Here is a 27,242-nt window from a genome sequence, read left to right on the forward strand (position 1 = left end):
TAGATGCAAGACAGGGAAGGGAGCAAGTTTTTTCACTTACAACCTTTTGTTTAATCCTATTTAATATTGTCTATTCAGAATGGTGAGTGACATGTGTTTGTTTGAAGTAGGACACAGACTGGGTAATCTGGGCCTCACATGCATCCATAGGTATTTTCTTCTAAGAAAATTTTTAATGTTTATTTATTTTTAAGAGAGAGAGAGAGAAACAGAGTGTGCGTGGGGGAGGGGCAGAGACAGAGGGAGACACAGAATCTGAAGCAGGCACCAGGCTCTGAGCTGTCAGCACAGAGCCTGACGCAGGGCTCAAACTCAGGAACTGCAAGATTATAACCTGAGCTGAAGTCAGACGCTTAACTGACTGAGCCACCCATGCTCCCCACAGGTATTTTCAACACATAAATTCAGCAGGCTTATATTAAGAGAAAAGCAAATTGAAAGTATTGTCTCACAGTCTACCTATGAGTGACAAAGAGAAAAGATAACCTTACAGTGGAGAGAACCAACATCACTCCTTCACCTGGTGATGAAATCCAGCTTCACCAAGGACAAGACAAGCTGTCAAGAGGCTCCCAGTGGGAGGCACACAGCCTCACTTATGAAGGGTCTTGCCAAACAGATAACCTGAATCTAATTTTAAAAAAACCACCAGGGGCACCTGGGTGGCTCAGTCAGTTAAGCATCTGACTTTGGCTCAGGTCATGATCTCGCAGTCTGTAGGTTCAAGCCCCACATTGGGCTGTGTGCTGACAGCTCAGAGCTTGGAGCCTGCTTTGGATTCTGTGTCTCCCCCTTTCTCTGCCCCTCCCCTACATATACTCTGTCTCTCTCTCAAAAAGAAGAGAAGAGAAGAGAAGAGAAGAGAAGAGAAGAGAAAAGAAAAGAAAAGAAAAGAAAAGAAAAGAAAAGAAAAGAAAAAAGAAAAGAAAAGAAAAGCCACCAGACAGGGGCACCTGGGTGGCTCAGTCAGTAAAGTGTCTGATTCTTGATTTCGGCTAAGGTCGTGATCTCACAGTTCGTGAGTTCCAAGCCGCACATCAGGCTCTGTGCTGTTTCGAATTATGTCTCTCTCGTGCTCTCTCTGCCCCTCCCCTGCTATCTCTCTCTCTCAAAATAAATAAAAAAATAAAAGAATTTCAGAGGGCCTGTACCAGATGAAAGGAAACCAAAAAGACACGACATCCAGTGCAGTGTATGACCCTTAACTGGCTCATGGATATAAGGGAGGGTGGGGGTGGGGATAGTAAAGACCATTTTAAGGAAAACTGGAGAACTCTGAACTGGATTGTATATGAGGTGATTACATACCATAATACAGTGCTCAGTTCCTTGGACATGATAATGGTCTTGTGGATATCGAGGAAAAAGTCCTTTTTCTTAAGAGATGCAGTTTGAAGTATTTGAGGATGAGGTATTAGTATGTCAAAACTTACTTTCAAATGACTCGGCCAAAATTGGACATGGAGTAATAAAGCAAACGCTACACAAGATAATAACCAGTTAAAATCCAAAGGGCCAATGGATATTCATTGTGCTTTCTTTCAAACTTCTCGTAGGCTTGAGATTTTTAAAGTAAAAAGTTGGGGGGAAATCATGACTAATAATGAAAAAGACATTCAGTGGGTTTCCTAGAAGGGAAACAGGTTGAAATAGCGACAGTAACACAACGTGTTCACAAGTACACAATTCGCACAGAACACTAGCATCCCCGCCGGCAGAAGTGTCTGTGACTTCCAGCGTCTGGAGCGGACAGTCCGTCTACAATGGACAGCGTCTAAAAGGCAATTCTCCTCATCACTGCTAGTGCAGAACATGGAGGGAAAGAATTTCGTTTTCCAGGCTGAGGCCTTCATCGTGTACCAATCAGGGCACGCTCCACTGTATGTGTCCTAACAGAACAATTTTCTGGTCTGCAAGCTTTCATTGACTTGCATGTGTTTTCTGTGGAAACAAATGCTTCCCTAGCTTTGCGGTGTTTCAGGCAGAAGAAAAATAGCCAACCTGCCTAGTGTCAGGGGCAAAAAAAAAAAAAAAAAAGGCCAAGGGTACGAGGATGGCAGTAGGAGNATAGACAGCTTGCCTCTGTGTCAGGGAGGTTGAAGTCATTTTTAGGCCACAAAAGTTTCATTATTAATGGAATGCTGTTTGTGCCAGGCTCTGGTTTTTGTTATGATGGTGCCTTAAGGTGACATCAGTCTGCGAGAGTAGGAACAGAGCTCATTTGTTATCTTACCGACAGCAGCGGCGGTCTTTGACGTGGGAAGGTTAGTGCAGTCCCCAATCCCAAACACATTGGGGTATTTCTTGTGCTGCAGAGTTTCTTTATCCACATCCACCCAACCAGCAGCATCAGCCACGGGACTGGTCTTGAGGACATCTGGTGGGCTCATTGGTGGCGTCACATGAAGCATTTCATACTACAGAAAAGGACAGCATCCAAATTTATGTTTACTGCAGTATCTCCACAGCCCTGCAGCTGTCCCCTGATCTCCCTCACCCATACACCGTACTATGGCCGCGTGGCACACTGTACACTGTACTAACCCACACCCCCCCTGAGGGTTTCCATGCTTCCGTGCATCATGGTGATAAAACAACTAACCACTCTCTCAGTTGATGTCGTCTCCCCATACAGAATCAGCATGACCTGTCTGGCCAGAGGCACGGGGGAATCAGAAATGCTAGAATGAACCTCACTAACATTCTGAAAGAACCCACTGACGTTTCTATTATTACTAAAACAAAGGAAGTGGTGCTTCTCAGTTGCCCTCTCCCTGACCCTCAGCTGACTACTCATAAAGTCTGATACTTCCGTTTTCTATCGCAAAATGGTGCTCAGAGTTGCTGAAGCCCACAAAGGCCATGTTCATGGCTGGTGAAGTGAGCACCATTTTCAAACATGGGTCAACTCTCAAAATACATAAAGGAAGCCATCGGAACACCAACTTAAGATGACATAAAAGGGGGCGCCTGGGTGGCTCAGTCAGTTGAGCATCCAACTTCAGCTCAGGTAATGATCTCTGGTTTGTGGGTTTTGAGCCCTACATCAGTCTCTGTGCTGACAGCTTGGAGCCTGGAGCCTGCTTCAGATTCTGTGTCTCCCTCGATCTCTGCCCCTCCCCTCCTCATGCTCTATCTGTCGCTCTCTAAAAAATAAATAATAAACATTAAAAAAATTTTAATACAAAAGATGACATAAAGGGTGATGTGAATATTGGCTAGCATTTTGGAGGAGAGAGCGATCTGCTTCAGTAATAGGTTTACTGAATAGCGTAGGGGGACAAGATAGTTTGTCTGTTTGTATGTTTTTCCCAGAAAACCTAGATCAGTGTTACCCTTGGTAGCAGTGCACTAGCCCATCCCAATCAATTTGGATGGCTCATTTCATTTGTTGTTTGTTTATGAAATACTTACTTGCTTATGTGATATTTTTGTGGTTTATTCTTTCTACTCTTTTTATTATTATTTATAAACTCCATCCAGCAATTTCAAGCTGATTTAAGAGCTCCACAAACATTTCATTAAGGCGAAAACTTTAGCATCTTAAGACAATCCCCACCTGGTGATAGCCCATAGCCCCTGGTTTCTATAAGGAGGTCCACAACCTTGTCAGGGCTGGACAGTCTTTGACAGCACAGGGAGGTAAAGAGGTGACTTGTATTTATTCCCCCTCTCAGACAATTATAAGCTTAATTAACCTTAAAGTAAAAAAGTTCTGTCAATGGGCTCTGCTCCTCTGCAAGGTGATCTTGGGTGGTTCTTTAAGGGCATGGGTTCCTGAGGCTGGCTGTGTTAATGAATGAGGAAACTAAGCACATGTCTGCAGGATAATGAATGGAATGGTCCGCAGCCATGAGCCACCACATTATTAAAGCTATGTCTGTTTTTCTATAGTTAAGTAGAACGACTTTTTTTTAGCTGAGGGCTAAGTCTTCCCAGAGTCATATCTACCTGTTGGCGTTAATGTGCTTAAATTTCACAAGTACACATGAATTCCACACATCTTTGCTAGAATATTTCCATATAATCATCATGAAGGCATGAAGTTTTACTCACACCAAAATCCTGCGAAAGATATAGTAGGATCTGCTTTATAGATTTATTAAAGATTAACATTGGCATTTGGTTGTAGCTTGTTCTTTATCCACTATTTCCATAAACTGTGTGTGATAAATAACTTGGTTCTCCTTCATAACATAAATAATCTATTCAGGGTTGTGGTTTTCAAACTTAAATGTTTATAAGCAGCATTTGGGTGACCTGTGGGAAAGGCAGGTTCCTGGGCCCCACCACCTGTGATCCCAATCCAGTAGGTCTGGGTGAGGCATAGGAATCAGCACTTTAGCAAAATCTCCTAGCAATCTGGACACATGAAACCTGTAGGTGACAGTCTTAGAAGCTTTGGCTTGAAGGAACAGGTTCATTTACAATAAAAAACAGAAATTTATTATATGGGTAAGTTACTTCAACTTCCATTTGTTTATCTATAAAGAAATACATTACAGGGGTACATGGGTGGCTCAGTTAAGCTTCTCTCTCTCTCTCTTTTTTTTTTTTTTTAATGTTTATGTATTTTTGATACAGAGCAAGAGACAGAGTGCAAGCTAGGGAGGGGCAGACAAAGGGAGGCACAGAATCTGAAGCAGGCTCCAGGCTCTGAGTTTGTCAGCACAGAGCCCAACACGGGGCTCGAACTCATGAGATCATGACCTGAGCCAGAGTCTGACACTTAACCAACTGAGCCACTCAGGCACCCCTAAGCATCTAACTCTTAATCTCAGCTCAGGTCATGATGTCACAGTTCATGAGTTTGAGCCTCGAGTCAGGCTCTGCTCTGAGCCTGCTTAGGATCCGCTCTCTCCCTTTCTCTCTGCCCCTCCCCTGTTCATGCTCTCTCTCATACTCTCTCTTTCAAAATAAATAAACAAAACAACAACAACAACAAAGAAACACATCACAGTTGACCACTGAACAGTGTGGGGTTAGGCTGTAGGCTTTCTTTTTCTTTCTTTCTTTTAATTCCTTACAATTAAAGGAATAAGGTAGTTCTCAATCCTGATTGTATATGAGAATTATTAGAGGAACTTTTGAAACGCCCAATCATCAGTCCACCGCCCAAACTAATTAATCAAAACCTGGGTGGGGGGCGGCGCCTGGGTGGCTCAGTCAGTTAAGCGTCTGACTTCAGCTCAGGTCATGATCTCACAGTCCATGGGTTCAAGCCCCGCTTCGGGCTCTGTGCTGATAGCTAAGAGCCTGGAACCTGCTTCAGATTCTGTGTCTCCCTCTCTCTCTGCCCCTCCCCTGCTCTCTCTCTGTCTCTCATAATAGAATAAAGATATAAAAAAAAAATTTTTAATTTAAAAATAAAACCTGGGGGTTAGACCCAGACATCAGAAGATTTAAAAGCTTCCCAGGGACCAGGGCTGAGAGCCACCACTTTAACACCTGTTGGTAGATTTTTTGAAATTCATATTTTAAGAGTAGAATTGGGTCTGGAAAGAAAATCTGACCTGAAATCCTATCATTTAAAGGGGATACAAATATCTCTTTTCTTTATAAACCCTTTAAAAGAACGATAACGATTTAGGTATCCAAGTTTCTATCTGCAGCTTCAACAATCCTCAGCACAGCTGAGAACCAAAGTAAAAAAGACCAAATAACAAAATGAAGTTCATGCCCTCAAGCCCGTATAGTTTGCTCATAAAAGTATGTTGTGGGCCCTCACTTGTAGCCCATTCATTGTTACTTTACAAAGAATCAAACAAGTTTGGCTCTCTCATTTTCCAGCCACTAAAGAATTAACAGCAGCAGCTTAAAAGAGCTGAAGCGGGAGGGGCCTTCTAACGTCACTCAAACTGCCTGACACCCAGGAAAGAAGAAAACTGGAAAGCCACAAAAAGGACACATACAAAATCAAACAGCAGAGTACTTTGAGACCCTTTTATAAGGTGATAACTAGCCCTAGGAGGCCTTTATAAAGGCTATTCAACATAATGACCCCGAGTCTGGGCAGATGGATACTAGATGAGTCTGGGACATGCTGTGACCCCAGAAAGCAAGAAAGTGCTCAAAATATGATGGCAACATGTCACAAGGACATAGCCCTCTTGAAAGGGCTCCCACTGGCCAAATCTGGGACAATTTGAGCACCAAAAGGACGGTAATGTATTAAGGACAGCAATGAATTACAAACTACTGGAGGCAGTAAAAAAAAAATCATAAGTTTATACCTATAACTAATTAATTGAGAGAAGGGAGGGCTTTTGCAGGCAGAATGCCAACAGCCTACTGTGAAAGGTGGAGAGAATGCTTGATTGGAAAAATCATCATTTTGCAGCCGCCATAATAAAGACTGGACTAGGCAAAAGTCATCAGTGGATGGTAAATCCAGTGGGAAACCTAATGAGGAGGGAGTAAGGTGTTTGCTTGATCTTAAAGTGTCTCGCCCCAGACTTCTTATTAGTAGCAAAGGAGGAAAAGAATAATAATATACAGTGGAGAAATTGGGCCATCTTTTGACTGGTGATAAAAATAAATATCATCAATGAGGGGTAGATGACCATCATGTGCTCTCAAAGGTGATACACTAGAAAGACACGACATCGCTTAAGCAGCATTTCAGTCTCAAATGTAGAGCCTGAGGGGCACCTGGGTGACTCAGTCAGTTAAGCATCCAACTCTTGGTTTTGGCTCAGGTCATGATCTTGCAGCTTGTGAGTTCGAGCCCCGCATCAGGCTCTCTGCTATCAGCACAGAACCCACTTTGGATCCTTTGCCCCCCTTTTCTCTGCCCTTCCACCACTTGCTCTCTCAAAAATGAATAAATAAACTTAAAATAAAATGCATAGCCTAAAACTGATCACAATAAAACATCAACAAACCCAACATGAGGAACATGCAATTAAAAAATAAAAGGGGGAGGGCTGTATTCTTCCAAAATATCCACCAGAAAAGGCTATGGAAATGTTCCAGATCAAAGGATGCTCAAGAGACATCACAAGTAGGGGTGCCTGCGTGGCTTAGTCGGTTAAGCGCCTGACTTTCGCTTAGGTCATGATCTCACGGTTCGTGGGTTCGAGCCCCGCGTCGGGCTCTGTGCTGACTGCCAGCTCAGAGCCTGGAGCCTGTTTCAGAGTCTGTGACTCCCTTTCTCTCTGACCCTCCCCTGCTCATGCTGTCTCTCTCTCTCCTAGAAATAAATAAAACATTAAAAAAAAAATTTTTTAAAAAGAGACATCACAAGTAAATGCAGTATCTGCCTGTTGACTGGGTTCTGCCCTGGAGGAAGAAGCGTGCTATAAATGCTATTGGGTCAATCAACAAAACTGGAATACAAATGGTAGATGAAAACATTGTATCCATGCTAAATTTACTGAACTGGTAACTGTACTATGGTTATGTAAGAGAAGAGGGATCTCTCAAGAGATTTACAGCAAAGAATTTAGGTAAATGGCCATGATGTATGATGCATACATAACTTACCTGTAGATGTTTCGGGAATATTATATCATATCACATCATATTATATTACATTATGTGTGGAAGACAGAGAGAGAGATCAAATGATAAAGCTAATAGGGTAAAACTAAAATAAGCGAATCTAGGTAAAGGCTACACACTGTACAGTTTTCTTTGTACTGTTTGCATTTTTCCCAGCTTCTCGAAGTTTAAGATTATTTGCAAATAAAAGTTTAATTTACTTGAATCAGTAACACCTTAAATGATAGTCAAGACACACCATTTAAGAAAGGGAAAAAGTGTACAATACATTTTAGAAAAAGCCCGCACTAAGAAGCCTAAAACGTGAAGTTTTGATGTTTACAAGATTAGTTGTTGGTTCACTTGAAAATTCCTTTTTTATGGAACCCTTCATTCCTCTAAAACTGCTGAATGAATAAAATGTCACTATACATCAGTTTCTCATTGCTAACAGCTCTTGCCAGAGTGATATAAACAAATGATTCTTCCATGTATGCTTCTCCAGATGCCTTTACATCTTGTTCTTAATCCTCATACGCCTCTACAAAAGTACTATTCCCGCGACACAGAAGACGAAACAGACAGACAGGATCCAAGCCCATAGACAGAGGCTCAATCTTCCCAAGTTAGGGTGTGGCTACAAAACACCTTTCAAGGGTTTTGAAGTGCTCCCTTTTGTGCACCAGTGAAAGGTGTTTAAAGACAACCTCTTCCACAGGGGAAAGACACCCCTGTCACACGTAAACTACCCACAAGCAGGGCTGTTTCTCACACAGCATAAATTGAGACAATCACAAAATCCTCCATTTAAGGAAGCCCTTCCTGAATTCTAGGCAGACCTGAAGTCATCACATATTTTTGGCTGCTTCAGGGGACCCAGTAGAAGAAAAGTGGAGATAGAAAATAGGATAAAAAAATTCACTTGAAACCAGTAGATACACCCTCCCCAGCCCATGGATATAGCCTCTTACCTGTTTCCCTTCCCCACCCATCCTGGTCCACCCTCTCTCCTACCCACTGCCCTAATATGCTCATTGCCATCGTAACCAGCCTCCCCCAGCCTGAGGATGGCAACAGGGAGGAGGGCGCCACAGTGTTGTTGGCATCTAGGGCACCGTTTAGCCGACAGCTTGACCTCGCCACTCACTGAAATCACTTGGGTCTCTCCAGGTTTGTCCAGATTCTCGAAAACGGCCTCTTGTCTATCGGCTCGGACTTCGATGAGGTTTTGCTTGTAGTTAACAGTGAGGTTCCGCTCCTTAATGATCTCCTGAAGGGCAGCAGCATACTTCTTAACCCCAAAAATTGCTCCCAGGGAAGTGTTGAAGATGATATTGGCCTTGGATCGCTTTCCCGTCTGGGAGAAAAGGAAAGAACAGAAACCGCCAACACCAAAGCATTACTTCAGCCACTCTTTTTTTTTTTTTTTTTTAATATGCACAAGAATTAAAACCTCAGAAGAGAGCTCACCACCTTTCCCTGTCACTCTGCGCTGGTGGGGCAAGGTATGAGCCCATGCACTGCCTCTTTATTATTTTCTGCCAGTGACACGGCAGCTAAGGGCACATTTGAATCAGGGGGGTTAAGAGGGCACTGTTTATTTGAAGGCCAGAGATGAAGGTCAAGTCCAGGGAAAGATGAGCTGAACTGTTTATTCATATACTCATTTGTTCATTCACTCAGTAAATACTTAATGAGGTCCTAGAGTTGGCCAGGCACTGCTCTAGCTGCAGCCGGAGCAGCAGTGAACAGAGTTCCCGCCCTACTGGCTCCTACACACTAGATTTCTTCATGTGTTTCAGAGGCTCGTATTCTCCCAAATGCCTAAGATCTTATGGCACCTGAAAGAGACACTTCCTCTCAGCCTTCAGAGACTTAGAAGAAAAGAGTTTTGCAAAGACAATTCCAGCAAGGAAGAAACAGCCGGTCTCCTCCCCTTTTCCTTTGTTCAGCTCCTTTTAGGATGTGCTCACCTGGATCACACTATTTAAAAGAAGTGAGGTGGGTGAGAGCCTCCAACTTCCTGTGCCATCCAGGAATTCTCATGACCCAGAAGGCCTTTTCTTAGAAATAGAAGTGATGACTCCAACTGTTGCTTAATTCCCCGGGGGGGTTGGCAAAGGTTTGCATAACTCAGGTGAAGACTTCCCAGTGTGGTTCCAAGCGCATGTCTAAAGGCTCTTCAGTCCCATCTACCCCTCCCTTTCTCTCCCCTTCTCTTCCCTGTCCCTTTACAGAACCACAGAGGGCTGTGAATCCTGATACCGCCTCAAGTCAAACCACGCTGTGGTAAACCAAACGCGACATCTCACACAAGGGCAGTAGGGCGAGAACAGCTTTCTGCAGCTTCATGACAGGTGTGCTCAAGCTGTGGACACTGGCTCTGACATGTGTGTTTGAGGAATGCTGGGAGTGTCCCCACCCAAATACCTCTTTCCATGAAGGTTTCAAGTTCTAGATCAACTTTTTTTTTTTTTGCCTTTACAATTGGCATTTGCCTACTGTATTCTCAATGATGTTTATTAAGAGCCAGAAAATATTGCACCTGGGTGGCTCAGTCGGTTAAGTGTCCAACTTTGGCTCAGGTCATGATCTCATGGCTCCTGGGTTCAAACCCCACATCTGGCTCTGTGCTGACAGCTTAGAGCCTGGAGCCTGCTTTAGATTCTTTATCTCCCTCTCTCTCTGCCCCTCTCTTGCTCATGTTCTGTCTCTCAAACAATAAACATTAAAGAAAATTTTTTTAAAAGAGCCAGAAAATATACATAACCTTCACCTTAAGCAGGAGTAATTGAGGATATTGTATGTGTAAGAACAAACAATGTATGACCAATTGTCCAACTGTATGGAAATATTTAAACCATCTCTAACATGTCTCCCCAGGAGATTTCTATATACACATTGGAAAGTATGTTACAAAGACTATTTAATAACAATGAAAACATCTAAATTTGCATGGTATGATTGTAACCATGTTAAAAAAAGCATAGGGAAAAAATAGACATATCAAATTGATAACAGCAGCTATATTAGAGTAATTGGATTATAGGGACTTCCTTTTTTTTCTAGTTTATAAACTTCCAATTATATAATTTTGTACATACATAATAAAAATTTAGAAATAAAAAAGGTATTTTAACATGGATAAAATGGAATTCTGGCATCACTGGATGGGCACCATCTGCCTTCCTTGTCTCTGTCCCTGGACATAAGCATACCTTCCTGAAGTAGGCTTCTGACAAATACATGATCTTCTGGGGGGCCCCAGCACACTTCACAGGGGTATTTGGGAAGGTGAAGATGGCATTGCCCTCCTTGAAGTCCTGCAAAGCTCTCCATGTCTTCTCTACTGTCTTCACTGAGTAATTGGACCCGATTTTGGGATGCTCAAAACCTTCAGGTAAGCCTTTAATCTGCAAGAAGGCACACCAAGAAACTATTTTTTAACAAAGTGCAAATTCACAGGCATGTTAATTTTTTCACCAAAGTGCAAAAACTCTTGTTTAGAGCCTTTGTTCTCTGCCATTTCTAAAACCTCTCAAGTATTTCAGTCCAATTATTAGCCCCCAGTATTCACACACACGTTGGAGCAGGCAGGTAGGTGGGTGAGGGATCCGCTTAGACTGTGGCTATGGGCCTGGAGTCAACTGTCAAACCACAGAATGGGCTCAGCCCCAGGGAACCCCTCTGCCTCCTTGGCCTTGGAGCCATGATTTGGATAGATCTCTTCCCACCATTACAGTGAGGACAAGAAACCACAGCCATACTTCCTTTTTGGAGAACTGTCTGCCTTCATGGGAAGAAGAAGAATGACAGGCAGAACCAACAGCCATATTGTCAATAATTGCAAACTTCACCTACCCATTATCAAAGGTTGTACCGCATTTTCAACAACAGCCAAAGTATGGAAAGAACCTAAATGTCCATCAACTGATGAATGATAAAGAAGATGTGGTTTATATATACAATGGAATACTACTTGGCAATGAGAAAGAATGAAATCATGCCATTTGCAACAACGGGGATGGCACTGGAGGGTGTTATGCTGAGTGAAATAAGTCAGTCAGAGAAAGACAGATGCCATATGTTTTTACTCATATGTGGACCTTGAGAAACTTAACAGAAGACCATGGGGGAAGGGAAGGGGGAAAATAGTTACAAACAGAGAGGGAGGGAGGCAAACCATAAGAGACTCTGAAATACAGAGAATAAACTCAGAGTTGATGGGGGTGGGAGAGGGGGCAGTGGGTGATAGGCTTTGAGGAGGGCACTTGTTGGGATAAGCACTAGGTATTGTATGTAAGCCAATCTGGCAATAAATTATATTAAAATAATAATAATGATAATAATAATAATAATTAAACAAGCAAAGGTTGTACCAAATGAGACTCTTAATAAAGGCAGGTAATTAAAAACATGGACTTGGGAAACCCACAGATCTGGCTTGAGTCCCAGCTTACAAGTGTTATAACCCTGGGTAAATTACCTAATATCCCTAAGCCAATGGGGTCTCAAAGCTGGGTACCTGGGAACTTACTAGAAATGCAAATTATCAGTCCCCACCCAGACCTCCTGATTCAGAAACTCAGGGGCAAGCCCAGAAATCTGTTTTAACAGGCTCTCTGGGTGGTTCTAATGTACACTAAGAAGTTTATGTTCTTCGCCTATAAAATGGGGATAAAAGTAACTGCTTCAGAGGGTTATTGGCAGAAGTACATGAGACTGTGCATGTAAAGTGCTTGGAAAAATAACACCCACACAGTACATGCTCCATAAGTGTTAGTGTATCCCTGCAGGGAAGATTAGTCTTCAATGTTAGGAGGTTTATAGAGGACAATGAAGATGAAATAGATTGAGTTGAGACTCAAGCACCAGTTCTTCCAGCAAGCGTGGAGAACCAGCAAACAACAGTCATCAAGATGTGCTGCTCCTTCAGAACCTCCCAGAGCCCTCCAGACCGGAGGTCCACCACTCAACACCCATCCCTCAGCTCTCAAGGAAACAGAGGGCTGCTCCTCAGTGTAATAAGCAACTATTTCTCTGATCGTATCTCCTGCTGCAGTTTAAGTAGTTATAATATCAGCAGTCTCAACAATCATCATTATTATCACTATTATTATAAAATCACCTTGTGTTTTAATGTTTCTGAAGTTTCACTCCACGCTAACAGTGGATACTCGCTGCACACCTCTGAGGCATGACACAGAGGAAGAAACTGAGGAGAGCAAGGTTGAGAGACCACCTAGAATCTTACAGAACCAGACGCCAAGGCTCCTGACCACTGCCTAAGGTTCTTCTCACACGAACTCCATACTTCCTCGTTCCCAAAGCAAAACACACTATCCAAGAGATAAACAAATAGCTGATCTTTTATCTCCCTCATTACTTTCCTCTAGTTTGAAGACGTTGTCAAGGGAAAAGGTGCCACAAAGAGGTAACCAGGTTCCTTTCAGGGAGACTGGTCACAAAGGGCAGTTTAAGACTCCTCATCCAATTCATGTTGCTTCCCTGGGAACTTGGGAGCAGAGAGAGGCAGGGAGAGTCACAGAAAGAGAGGAGATCCGACTCCTCCTGTGGCCGATCAGGTCAGGGAGCAGAACATTACACTGCAGGGACTCCATGGAGCTTGGGAGAGGAAGACGCAACTCGGTCCCACACAGCAAGGCAGTTTTCCTGGGAGTGTGGAAAAGCCCACTGTTTTGCAAGACTTGCCATTAGGGCATGGACATGCTAAACTCGGATTAAAGCTTAAAGCTAAAATATATCATTATCATTGACAGAATCTTACAGGTGATTTTTTAAAAACCATAAAAATGACCGCTGAGGGGGAAAAAAAAAAAAACTGGGGTGCCTGGGTGGCTCAGTCAGTTAAGCGTCTGACTTCGGCTCAGGTCATCATCTCACGGTTCGTGGGTTCGAGCCCTGAATTAGGCTCTGTGCTGACAGCTAGCTCAGAGCCTGGAGCCTGTTTCAGATTCTGTGTCTCCAGCTCTCTCTGACCCTCCCCTGCTCACGCTCTCTCTCTCTCTTTCTCTCTCAGAAATAAATAAAATATTTTAAAACATTTTAAGAAAAAAAAATAAGATAATCCCTTAGAACTATTTCCTGTCAAAACGAATACCAAGCAACTAAATGCAGCATTTGATCTTAGCATAAATAGGCCAGTGTAACACAGAAGTAGTTTAAAATAGTACCTTCTCAGGGCACCTGGGTGACCCAGTCCATCAGCATTGGACTCTTGATTTTGGCTCAGGTCATGATCTCACGGTTCTTCAGTTCAAGACACACTGTCAGTGCAGAGCTTGCTTGGGATTCTCTCTCAATCTCTCTCTCTCTCCCTCTGCCCCTCCCCTGTGTTCTCTATTTCTTTTTAAAAGTAAATAAATAAATTTTAAAATAGTACCTTCTCATAGTCCAGTTGGATTCCAAGAGCAATAATAAGATATTTGTAGGAGATCTGCAACACAAAACAATAATATTTCAGACCATGATCCCAGGAGTGACAGCCCACAGCCCCAGCCCTGTGTGGCCACCACCATGTTTCCATTTTTTAGTGTGTATGCCTTGAGGCTGTAGGTGATGGGCAAGGCACGGCGGGGAGACACACTCCAGTTTGCCATCATGTCTGCCATTCTCTGAAGACTCGCACCTCACACCTCAGTGTTTCACAAGTACTTTATTGTATAACACCCCCCTCCTGGGCTTGAGACTCCTATATTTTTACACAGTGGAGAGTGACACAATGAAGCCACAATTATTTGTATGGTGCTTGTGTTAACACTTCCTCATGCTGAGGGGTGGGAGAATCCCTTCCTGATCTTAAAAGCCAATCAACTTTCTTTAAAATCTATGGAGTAATATGTGAATCCCAAGCAAATCTGACCTGTCATATGGATTGGATCAACAGTATAAGTGAGAAACTGCTCTTTTGAGGGCCATGGAAAAGAATGTGATATAACACACCTGATCTGACTTAGTGATCTATTTAGAACCTAAAAGTACACTCCTTAAATATGGGTATTGTGATTACTCATGCCAAGGGCAAAAGTATCCATATTTATCATGATGGGAATGTGGGTTTAAGATGAGAAGGAAGACATGTTGAGGCCAGAAAAGTGTAAGCAAAAAGGATATAAATAAACAGGATTTGCATGGGCCCCTGGGTGACTCAGTTGGTTAAGCATCCAACTCTCGATATTAGCTCAGGTAATGATCTTATGGTTCATGAGATCGAGCCCCACCTCCATCTCTGTGCTTACAGCACAGAACCTGCTTGGGATTCTCTCTCTCCCTTTCTCTCTGGCCCTCACTCACTCACATGCTCTCTCTCTCTCTCCCTCTCTCTCAATAAATAAACATAAGAAAGGAAGAAAGAAAGGAAGGAAGGAAGGAAGGAAGGAAAGAAAGAAAGAAGGAAAGAAAGAAAGAAGGAAAGAAGGAAAGAAGGAAAGAAGGAAAGAAAGAAAGAAAGAAAGAAAGAAAGAAAGAAAGAAAGAAAGAAGGAAAGAAAGATGTGGCAGCAAGTCTCTGCAGAGGTCTTGCCCTGGGAGCCAGGAGGCTCAGCTCCAAGGTCACGTCTACAGTGAGGCCTTCCAATGATTCAATCCTCATCCCCACAGGTCCCTTCTGGGAGCTCCCTTAGCACAGTGTACATGATGCTTTATAGCACTGGTGGTGTTATATAGGAGTAATGTCTCCCCCCACTACATTGACTACCCCCAGAAGATATATTCTTCTTTATATTCCTAGAATCTAGCACAGCCACTAAATTAAAGTGAGGAACTCAGTAATGTTGGATGGATGGATGATTTCAGTTATGTATGAAATATATAATTTTTCAAAGTGGACAGATAATATGCACACCTTCCTCTGTATGGTTTGTCTATTAATGGAGAGCTGTGCCCTGAAACTCTCTGTTCTGTAGGAAGGTATACCAGGCCCATTAACCACCTGACTATGTTGAGTCTTCAGGGTATGTGAAGTCAGATGGGCCATGGGGTCTGGGCGGGAGGTGATGTTCTACAGGCAAAACATGAACACTGTCAACAAGAAAAACCTTTGGTTTGTGTGTGCCCTGACTGCCTAATTAGAGCATAATATTGATTCTTTTTAAAGGTTAGTAACCAACAAGTTTAAGATTATGGAAAAAATAAAATCATTAAGGGAGAAAAAACCCCAAGAGAGCAGAGAACAAAACGAAAGCCTCAAGCCTTCTGAATGAATTCAAGACTTGAGGCCAGATGATCTAAATTCTAAGGAATTTCAAAAACTTGTAGACGAGAACTCTGAGCAATTACAGAGAATAGTGCAGACACTGCCAGAAAGCTAAACACGGGCAAATATTCTAATTTTATGTAGGGGAGTGGGGGCAGTAAACTCTGATACTAATAACTCTTTAAATAGGATGTCCTCCCCAGGCTCATCTACTAAATAACCGTCTCGTGTGATTTGGGAAAAGAGCTTCAACATAGGTTCACAGATTGCAAACTGCTTTCACTCAGTCAACAGTCAAGAACTATGCTGGCACAGAGTGGGTACTTAATAAGTATTTCCTGGTCGTTGTTTTCATGTGTTCTTTTAAAAATAAAAACAGAAACATTTTTTAAGCATGCACTCTGTGCAGGGCACTGCTCTAAATCCTTCACATTTTGGGGCACCTGGGTGGCTCAGTCAGTTAAAGAAACGACTTCAGCTCAGGTCATGATCTCATGGTTCATGAGCTTGAGCCCAGTGTGGTGCTCTGTGCTGATAGGTCAGAGCCTGGAGCCTGTTTGGATTCTGTTTCAGATTCAGATTCTCTCTCTCTCTGTCTCTGCCCCACTCGTGGTCTCTCTCTCTCTCTCTCAAAAAATAAACAAGTATTAAAACAAATTTTTTTAATTCTTCACATGTTTTAATCCATTTAATTCTCAAAATAACCGATGAGGTAGGTGGTATTGTTAGTCCCATTTACACAGATAAAGAAACTGAGACACACAGTTTGTGAGCAAACTATGTTTGCTCACAAATATTTATGGAGCACCTTCTATGTGACAGATATTGTGCCAGGTCCTGGACAGATAACCCTGAACAAGAAAGACACATTTCCTACCCCTCCAAGAACTCAGTCTACTGCGTGAGATAGGTATTATCAGATAATCACACAAATAACTACTAAATCACAGAATGCTGTGAGAGTGTATCAAGGGGATACAGGACCCAGCCCAGTAGGTCAGGGAAGGCTTTCCTGAAGGGGTATATCTAAAGTAAAGCTGAGTAGGAGCTGGCTAGGGAAAGATGTAAACCCATCATGTGAAAATGTCCTGAGGAAGAAGGCCAAAGCATGTGAAATGAAAGGAAAATCTACTGGAGCAGAAATAAGAGAGGGAACAGAACCAGAACCAGGTTAAGTCTGGAGAAGGACAAGGGCCAGTCCACACAGAGCCTATGGGACACATTCCAGACAAACAGACCCTTGCAACAGGGAAGAGTCAGAGACACAATGAGGCTGGATTTCAGCAATCCCTTCAACTCAGCCTTGAAGAAATAGTGAAGTGTAAACTAAGAATAGAATGATTTTGGTAAAGTTTTAGCAAAAAAGATTTGCTAAAGAATGTTGGCTAATTTATGCACGCTAGAAAAAGCTCTCTAGGGACATGTTACCAAATTAAAACCTTGAACTTGAATGAATCCATCGTAGATAATGGCTAGGGGAAAATGCTAATCGGATGACAGAGTCACAAATCCAAAAGATCCAGGCAAGTTAGGAAGATGAACTAAAATCAACAAGACGATACCTCCCCCATGAGATGTTATATGCATATCTCTCATATCTGGCTATAGCATACTTCCTAAAATCTTGGAAGAAAGTTCCACAAGCTTGCAGCAACTTCTTCCTCAGCCCTAAAACAAAACACTGCAACTTTCCTAGAGTCTGAGTCTTACATGCCTAAGCAGGACTCAGAAGTGAGAACGCCCTAGCAGTGTCTTGCATTCTCAAGAGATAAGACAAGTTTATGATTCTTAAGATATGCACAAACCCAACCACAGAGGACTCTGAGACATACATGTAATATGAAGGGGTCTAATCAAGGAGGCAGGAGCTGCTGTACCAAAGACATGATATATAATGTTGGGGACAGGTGTCCTGGCCCCAGGAGCAGTGAACTGGCAGAGGAAATGAGCCCCAACGCTCAACCTTGTGAACTATGAATAATCTTCTGTTTAATTTTGTCTATTCTCCTAGAGACACTGGAGAAAATAAGTTCATCAACAGGGAGAAATTAATAATTTTTAAGTATGTATGTATATATATATGATATATACTATATATACATCATATTCTATGTATAATATAGATATAGAACATATATATGCTAATCCATTACATATTTCCATATCCACATATATATGGAAAAAGCCTGACTTGACATTAGGTTATGTGAAAAACGACCCAGAAGTTTGAACTGACCTCAAGCCCAGCATGAATCAGCACTGTGGTAACCGCCTGCTAAAAAGGCAAATGCTAACTTGGGCTATATCCAGTTGTGGGAGAGAATGATCTCACTCTATTCTGGGCTGTTCTATAAATTTGCCTACTCTTCTAGGCAACCCCTTTTATGGGGGCACCGACAAGCTCAATGATGTCCAAAGCAGGATAGAGAGAACAGTGAGGGAACTGGAGGCCACGAAACAGTAGAAAGAGTTGAGGAAAGTGGAGATGGGGCATAAATCTACCTGAAGAATAAATTTACACAGATGATAAGAGCCATATTCAAGTAGTTGAAAGGTTCTTCCACAGAAAAGAAAAGATAGTCTTGGCCAGGCTACAGGGTAAAACAAGGAACAAGAAAGGTATTAAGGCCAATAACACTGTGGGGGTCCAACAAAGAATAGGAAGGTAGTTACAGAAAGATGGATTCTGACTCATTAAAGGCAGAACTCTCATATAACCTTTCTAAAAAATGGAGAGGGATCACTTGTTGTCAGAGAGCTCCTTGACCCGGGGACATGTAAATATCAGCCCATTTTAAATTCAACCCCTCCCTCACATACCCCAGTCTCAATTACTCTGCTCTATTTTTATTAATACTCATCACCTTCTAACACACTATATAATTTACTTATTATGTCTATCAGTTATTGGATGCCCTCCCCCACCTGAATATAAAATCCAGGACAGTAAGGATTTTTGTTTCTTTTTGTTCACTCATGCCTAAAACTGTATCTAGCTTATAGAAGATGCTTAATAGGGGCACCTGGCTGGCTCAGTCAGTACAGCATGTGACTCTTGATCTCAGAGTCATGAGTTTGACCCCACATTGGGCATAGGGCTTATGAAAGAAGGAGGGGAGGGGAAGGGAGGGAAGGGAAGGGAAGAGGAGGGAGGGAAGAAGCAGGAAGAGGAAGGAGGGGAGGGAAGGGAAGGGAAGGGAAGGGAAGGGAAAGAGAAGGAAAGAAGCACCTGGGTGGCTCAGTTAAGCTTTCAATTCTTGATATCAGCTCAGGTCATGATTGAGCCCCGAGTCAGACTCTGTGCTGAGCATGGAGCCTGCTTGGGATTCTCTCTCTCCTTCTCTCTCTGCCCCTCCCCCTCTCGCTCACATCCAATCATGCTTGCACTCTCTCTGTCAACATAGAAAAGACACTTAGTAATTATTTGTGGGAAGAGGAAGGCAGGCAGGTAGGCAGGCAGGCAGACAAGCAGACTGGCTGGCTAGAAAGCCAAGGATCAATGATGCTGTAAGGCAGGTACTCCTGATCCAGGTTTAGAAAACAGCTACAAAGAATCTCTAAACTCAATGAAATTAAATGCAAAATTTAGTATGTATATGAATTTTCTAGACAGGGCTTATTATCAGATGTTCAGAAAGATCCATAATCCAAGGAAGGGTTACAAACGCTGGTCGCCAATGAGCCGCTACTTAGAGGAAGGGACTGGACTTGAAAACCTTCAGATCCCTACCAACTTCCAGATTCTATGGTTCTGTGAAAATGCCAGACTGCACCGCCTGCCACAGTCCTGAGCTTGGCAGCAGATAAGTGGACATGAGACTGCAGATGCCTTCTAAGCCTGTCACCTCACCATCCTGCTCTCATCCCCTCAGTCAAACACAGGGACTTTGATCTCTAGGTGTTGGGAGGAGACTTTAAATGGTACTGAGCACCTAAGAGCCTCAAGCTCTAGCCACAGAAAATCTTCTTAGCCCTGGTACAATCCAGACTCACACGGTCCCTCATCACTCTGGCAGAGCAAACCCTAGTGTAACTGGGATGGATAGTTTCCAACATCCCCTTCCTCTGGGAGGTCAGCTGTCAGGTAGAGAAGCTGGCTGTTTCAAAGGTAAAAGAAGGGAGGTGCCTGCTATCTTAACATGTAGCAGTAGTGTTTGTTGAATAAACATTCAGATGCAAGATACTGTACCAAGCAACCGAGCAACAGTGGGTGTTCAACAAACACATGTCTTAGTTGTTCATTTATTCAGCACCACTGAGTCCTTCTGTCTACCCCATCTTCCATTCACCACATGCTTTCCCACCACATGCAGTATCAACACACACATCCATGAACACACTTTCTTTTTTTTTTANGAGTGTGAACACACTTTCATATATGTTGCTCTCTCTCCATGAAACTCTCTAGTTTGGTAATGGCTGTGCGTTAACACAAAAACTGATTAACAAAAGCCAAAGGAGCCCAGTAGTTACCTCTTTGCCATTGTCTGTGTGGATGCAGTTCTTGTCTGGGTTCAGCTCAGTCACTCTGGCTTTGATCCATTCTACTCCAGATGGTATCACACTCGCAGTGGGACGGCCTGATGAGGATAACTGTTTGGCACCAGCACCCACCAGCGTCCAGATTGGCTGGTAGAAATGTCTCTGAGAAACAAAGCATTGGAGATTCAAAGGGTTAAAGTTAAAGGCACATGAGCTAGACTCTCAATTTTTCCCTTCCCACCCTTGGATCATTATACATAGAAGTCTTAGAAGGTGAGTTCTGCCCTCCCCATTGGTATCTCCCAATATGTTAAGCTCTGAAAGGCAATCACCCAACATAAGAATTCTGCCAAGATCGGGGCCACCTGGGTGGCTCAGTCGGTTAAGTGTCCGACTTTGGCTCGGGTCATGATCTCATGCTTTGTGGGTTCGAGCCCCACGTCAGGCTCTGTGCTGACAGGTAGCTCAGAGCCTAAAGCTTGTTTCAGATTCTGTGTCTCCCTCTCTCTCTCTCTGACCCTCCCCTGCTCACGCTCGCTCTCTCTCTCAGAAATAAACTAAAAAAAATTTAAAAAAAAAAGAATTCTGCCAAGATCATAAAGAAATAGTCATCAACTGTGTTTCATGACCATTGTACTATTTATTGCTCAAAGTAGATTTGGTGCTTAACATGTACATGTTATATATACATGCATACATACATATATATTATGGGTACATTTATATACACAGACATAAAGGAAAATTAAGCCTAGAAGCCTAAATATGGTTCCTTAGAAGCATCTGGAGACTACACTAAGTCTGGAAAGTTTACAACCATTTTTGAGGAGTCTCAAAACTTCTTTTTTTTTCATTAAAATAGTTTTTTTAGTATTTATTTTTAAGAGAGGGGGAAGAGGCCAAGATAGACGGAGACACAGAATATGAGCTCCAGGCTCCAAGCTGTCAGCATAGAGCCCGATGTGAGGCTCAAACTTGTCAACTATGAGATCATGACCTGAACCAAAGTCCGGCACTTAACCAACTGAGCCACCCCTTAAAACCTCTTTAACTTTCAACTGTGTTTCCCAAGTGCATGGAGGACTACAGACATTCCCTCTCAGCCCCGGTACCCCGTCCTCTGCTCTCTAAGGCTTTACACCCGAAGCCAGTAGGCACCAGATCCTACCTTCTAATGCCAAATTTCCACTGTGTCCTGGAATGTTCTTGCTTCAGATGGTCCTCTCTTGATCTAAGTTAGTTTTGAAAGTTCTAGACTCATGGGCAAAGGGCAGATTGGTTTCTGAGAATCCCAAGATACTCATGGAGTAGCCTGGGGGACCAAGAACTCTCAACACTGTCAGAATGCCTCAAACTGGCTGAACAGAATTCCCAGACACAGAGCAATAAAGAGGATATGAAAAATGGCTTTGCAATCCTCCTGCAGCCAGTAATGGATGTGATCAAAGACAAGGGGAACAGACGTCTCCAATGGTGAGAACTCATTGATTTCAACTCCATCTTGAACAGAAAAAGGAATAAAAATACAAGTCCAGACTCTTTTTTTAGACTACAAACAAGCATCAGCTCCACCAACAACGATGCAGGACACAGGAGGGAAAGTACCCAACCTCTGAGCCCCTGGCAGCACCTTTGAGAGACTCCTGTCTCGAACTTCCTCATGGGGAAGGACAGCCATAATTCTGGCCTCCTGAATTGTGCCCAGTGTTTCAGAAAAGCCCTCATACAAAGAGTAGCCCCAATGGGAGACGTGCCCTTGGCTTAGCTATAATACACCACAGGTCCCTGATAGAGCTCTCAGATCACTGTCATTTAAAACACTATCCTGGGGTACCTGGGTGGCTCACTCGGGTAGGTGTCTGACTTTGGCTCAGATCACGATCTCATGGTTTGTGAGAGCCCTGCGTTCCTCTCTGCACTGACAGCACAGAGCCTGCTTTGGATCCTCTGTCTCCCTCTCTCTCTGCCCATCCCCAGCTTGCTCTTCCTCCCTCAAAAATAAACATTAAAAAAAATTTTTTTTTAACATGGAACCTGAATCAGTCACTTTAAAAAGGAAAATGGTAGAGCACACCCTCTCTAGTCCACTCCCAGACCACAGCACACAGTCTGAGGTTACAACAAGGCCCTGGGCAGTGCACAGGGACTGGGGAGAGTCCTTGAAAAGGGGTGTGCTTTTCTTGACTTACCTTCCCCATCAAACAGGATTTGTATCCATTTCGCTTCCCTCCCAAGGACACAGCTCCCAATGGGTATACACGTAGTACCTTAGGAAACCTTAGGCAAACCCCCAAAAATCTGGAATCTTTTTTCTGAAGCTTCTGGACCATCTTAAAATGCTGTACATGAAATAGTGCCTTACGAACACTTCCCCACTTCCTTCCTGGTATCTCTATCTTTTTCTGCTTTGTTATCTATGTGTAAACCCTTGTACTTAAATTTCCCAAACCCATTAACACCTTTCCCAGAGGCCTCCCTGCCCCTCAACTCATCACCTGTTCTGCAGACTAGAACAGAGAAAGGAAAGTACAATGAATGGCCACTGATTTTCCTCTGGACACTAGGTTGGAATTGGGAGGCATTTATGGGTTGAACGGTCTCTCCCAAAAAGAGATATTCAAGTCTTCACTCCAGAACCTGTGAATGTGATCTTATTTGGAAATAGGGCAGGTGTAATCAAGTTAAGATGAAGTTAGACTGGATTAGAGTGGGCCCTAAATCAAAAGACTGGTGTCCCTATAAAAAAGCCATACGAAGACACTAAAGACCCATAGAGAGAAGGCCATGTGAAGATGGAGGAAGAGATTGGAGTGAAGCAGCTACAAGCCAAGGCATGCCAAGAATGGTCCACAACCATCAGAAGCGAGGAGAGGCCTAGACCAACTCCCTCTTCCCTCCACAGCCTTCAGAAGGAGCATGACGCTACTGACACCTTAGCCTCCAGAACTGTGAGCAAAAAAATCTATTGTGTTAAGCTACAAAGTTTATGATAATTTGTTATGGCAATACTTAGAAACTAATACAGAGAAGACCATAAAAGCCTAGATCTCTCTCTCTTTCTCTCTCTCTCTCTCTCTCTCTCCTCCTCCTCTTACCACCTTCTCCCAGTCCTTTTAGATGGCCTGCTTTTTGTGTCCAGAAGGAGAAGCACTAATCCAGGAACAGGACAACACAGTGCCTAAAAGCCATCCACACCCAACCCCCCCGCCCCCCCCAACACACAGGTGCACATGCTCATGCCCTCATGCACTCACAACGGAGAGACTTACCTCACTGGGCTCAACAATGGCCACATTCTCTGCACCCACTTTCCTCTTCATGCGAGCAGCCATGGTGATCCCACCGCTGCCCCCACCTAGTACCAGCACTTCATAGTGGTTCTTGGCTGAAAGGCCGGCCCCTGTGTGCAGCTGAAGTGGGCCAGCCTGCTGAGTGCCCAGCCTGAGGAAGCAGGCAAAGAGCCGGGCCCGGGGGCCAGATACCACAGTGGCCAGTGGGGTCATCTTCACACTGGATCAGGCTGGAAAGGAGCAGACAAGGCTGTGTGTAAGGTAGGGACCCCTACGGGACCAAACCATTTTCTTTCAGGGAGAAAAGGGAGACTGGTAACTGACCAACTCTAGTTGGTTCCCACCATCTGCTCTCAAGACCATCTTCCCATCTGGCTGTGGTCAAAAGTCTCCTGGGAACACTCCACTGACAGCTAACAATTGGCTAAGCTTTCCATTTCTCTCCCTCCTTCTTTCAGGAACCCTAGGACTTTTGTTGAACCAGACAGGACTTACTTTTTAAGTTCTCTCTAATAGTTTGCCAAACTGGGGTATCGGGTGGCTCAGTCAGGCATCTGATTCTTGGTTTTGGCTCAGGGTCATGATCTCATATTTCATGAGTCCAAGCCCCACACTGAGCTCTGTGCTGACAACAAAGAGCCCACTTGGGATTCTCTCTCTCCCCTTTTCTCTGCCTCTCCTCTGCTCACTCACTCTCTCTCAAAATAAATAAACTCTAAAATAATAAAAATAATAATTAGCCTACACTTCTCCTTGTCCAACCACAAACCTAGAGTGCCACCCATTCCCCTCTCGGAAACACTCCATAACTGTTTCTTTGACCTTTGCACCCATCAAAGATGTAGGAGAACAGAGACACATCTGTAAAATTCCTTGCCCTAAAGGGCACCCGAGATCTTGATGGAACAGAAACAGTCCAGAAGAAACCCACCTTCTGCAACCCAGAGTTCAGAGCAAGGTAACTGAGGCCGTGGGCCCCACTCAGAGGCCTCCTGGCTCCACTTGCTCACGGACATGCAATGTCATCAAATCACTGGCTGTGCGTAAGCAAAAGCCCTCTGCACCTTTGGTAATTTCAACTAGATGATTACAAAGCCATAAAAGGAGCCCTACCTGGTATCATAAAGTTATGTTTTACGTAAAGAATCTGTACACGCTGCTGACCAGTCTTTTATTATGTCCAATCCAGTCAACAGTCTCCCCTTCCCAGTTCCCCGCAGAGACTTTACCTTTAGGGAAACATGCGTCTGTGCTGAGCAGGTAGTGCTGTGGCAGTGAGAGAGTGAAGGCTTCTCAGAAACTGCAGAACGGGCCCTACACCTTGGGCACCACCTACCTGTATAACTTGCAGGGCCCAGACTCAAAATATCACCCTCTCTGGGTATTCCGCTGCCCCAAATCCCACCATCAAGTTCAGTCCTCTGGGTTCAACAATGCCCCAGGAACCCTTTATTAAAATGCAGACACCCAGCTGGGGGATAACACTTCCAGCTGCTGAGGTCACCAACTTCTTGGTGGGAACAATTTAATGCTACTATTTTCCCCCAGCAAAAGAAGAGGAAGGTTACACAATGGGATGAAACAAAGCCAAGAGGGGGAAAGGATGTGAAAGGAAGCAAGAAAGGCTCTGGAGGAGGGAGAAATGATCTAGTGGGAAGGAGGAGCCAAGTGCTGATTTAACTTGAGAATGAACTATTCTAGGGTTTGGGTACTCCTCCCCACACATAACTTCCAAGTGAGAGAGGTGGGGGGATTTGGGTGCTCACAGTAAGTGGGGCAGGCTTATAAACTGTAGCTAAAAGTTTCAAATCAGTATGACCCTTCTAGAAAATAACATTTCTCATCCGTTGTCCCTGCGTTTCCATTTCTGGGATTCCAGGCTAAGGAAATAATCTCTAACGCTAAAGAAGAAAAACATTTACAAAAGTATTTCTCACAGATTCATTCCTAATATGGTGAACCCTCAGTTAAGTGGTTTGTGGATTGGATCTGAGTACATACTTATTACAGAAAAAAACTACAGGCTCCACATTGGCCAGGGAAGGCTCGGGGCCCAGACAGTTTTAACTGACATGAATTGATGACTGACTCCATTTAATATGGTAGGGAGGGGCAGGGAATAGCAGTCTGAGAGTCAAAACATCAGGGAGAAAGGTTAAGTATGGTTATATAAGACAATGGGCGATTTTGATTTCTTCTGCTTTTCTGTGTTTTATAAAATGTCTACCATAAAAATATATTAATGTTATAATAAAATCTTTATTTTGATAAGTAACATGTATTAAGTCCTTTCCACAAGCATGTAATTTGTGAGCTGGATGCCCTTATCATCTCCATTTTATAGATGATAAAATCAAGCCAGGGAGCAGTTAAGTGATTTCCTCAAGACGATATTGTCCATAAGTGGTGGCCATGATTTGAACCTAGGCACTTTGGTGCCACTGCCTGTGTTTTAAGCCACTGTACTCTATTGTCTCTCTGATACTTATCCACAGCAACAAAATGCTGCCCATGTGATGATGTTAAAGGGAAAAAATCCAGATATATTTTCCACGCTTCCCAGAGAAGGGAAACTATTTTTTATGGTACTGACACCTAAATATTAATGTTTTGATGTAACTATAATTGATTTTTTTTCCTTTTCTTTGCGTGTGTTTTTCTCAGGTGTTCTTTAATGAACTCCAGATTTCAAATTTTAAAAATCACTCAATTTGATTTTTTTTTAAATGACTGAGGAGTGGAAGAAACCACCAAGTTGGATGTTGCTGTTTGGTAGGGAAAGATGTTTTATGGTGAATAGACAGTTGTTACATCCTGCCTTTTCATATTATCCACAAAATGACAGATTAACAGCAAAACTCTTCACTTCCCAGAAGAGAGAAACCATTTCTTCATGGTCTTGACACTACATCTTAAAACGCCGTGGAAAGGGTTAAACAATAATGATCTAGAAGGAGGCCTGGCTAAGTTCCTGGTTTCCAGCCACCCCATCCAACGTCATTTAACCTTCTCATTCCCTTCCAGCCTAACACGCCACGGTTTTTCTCTTGAAAGAGAGAGTTCACGCAAATATTTCCCTCATTCAGCCATGAAAGCTAGTTCTATTTTATTCCAGCAGCTATCCATAGCCTGTTTCTGGATTCAGTATTTATAAACACAAAGTCCTCTCAAACAGTTTTATCAACTTCATTAAAAACAGTCATCAAACAGAATGTCAGGGGGATTGATTCCATAAAAACTGCTGAACAAGATTCTGATAACTTCTGTGTTAGTGAGCACATGGAAGTGCTGGGGGCGGGGGTCGCTACCAGGAAGCTCCCTACCACCCACCCCGACCCCCGTACCTGTGCTCTCTTCAACCTGGCTGTTTCTGTGTTGTAATAAACTTTATAATAAACTGGTAAGCATAAGTAAAGTGTTGTCCTGAGATCTGTGTATCATTTTAGTGAACTGTGAAACCTTAAAAGGTGGGGATCATGGGAACCCCCAATTTTGCAGTCAGCCAGACAAAAGTGTGGGTCCCCTGGGACCCCATTTGCAGCTGACATCCGAAGTGGGGCCGGTCTTACGAAGCTGAGCCCTTACCCTGTGGGGTCTGATTTAACTCTGGGAATTAACATCAGCATTGAACTGCTGGACACCCACTTGGTGTCAGAGAATTGACTGGGGTTGGAAAAACCATACATTTGGTGTTAGAAGTGGTGTCAGATAACGTTACTCAGGAACCAATAAGAAGGTCTGACATTGACCTAAATCAAGCCTATAGCAACAACC

The 27,242-nt window shown here is 43.3% G+C and overlaps 1 protein-coding gene across 2 annotated transcripts in view; it reads right to left on the bottom strand.

The window, feature by feature from the left end:
* The window catches only part of SQOR (sulfide quinone oxidoreductase), a 50,308-nt gene that overhangs the window by 4,472 nt on the left and 18,594 nt on the right, over nucleotides 1-27,242 (bottom strand). For both annotated transcript variants that reach the window (XM_077764470.1, XM_077764471.1), the window contains 6 exons: nucleotides 23,448-23,698; nucleotides 20,170-20,340; nucleotides 13,886-13,939; nucleotides 10,701-10,895; nucleotides 8,630-8,839; nucleotides 2,234-2,417 (listed from right to left, as the gene is read on the bottom strand). In XM_077764470.1, the coding sequence (XP_077620596.1) occupies nucleotides 2,234-2,417; nucleotides 8,630-8,839; nucleotides 10,701-10,895; nucleotides 13,886-13,939; nucleotides 20,170-20,340; nucleotides 23,448-23,681 (1,048 nt within the window). In that variant the 5' untranslated portion in view covers nucleotides 23,682-23,698. The remainder of the gene's footprint in view (nucleotides 1-2,233; nucleotides 2,418-8,629; nucleotides 8,840-10,700; nucleotides 10,896-13,885; nucleotides 13,940-20,169; nucleotides 20,341-23,447; nucleotides 23,699-27,242) is intronic.

The sequence above is a fragment of the Crocuta crocuta genome, unplaced genomic scaffold, assembly GCF_008692635.1.
Source record: "Crocuta crocuta isolate KB4526 unplaced genomic scaffold, BGI_CrCroc_1.0 scaffold102, whole genome shotgun sequence".
NCBI lineage: Eukaryota > Metazoa > Chordata > Mammalia > Carnivora > Hyaenidae > Crocuta > Crocuta crocuta.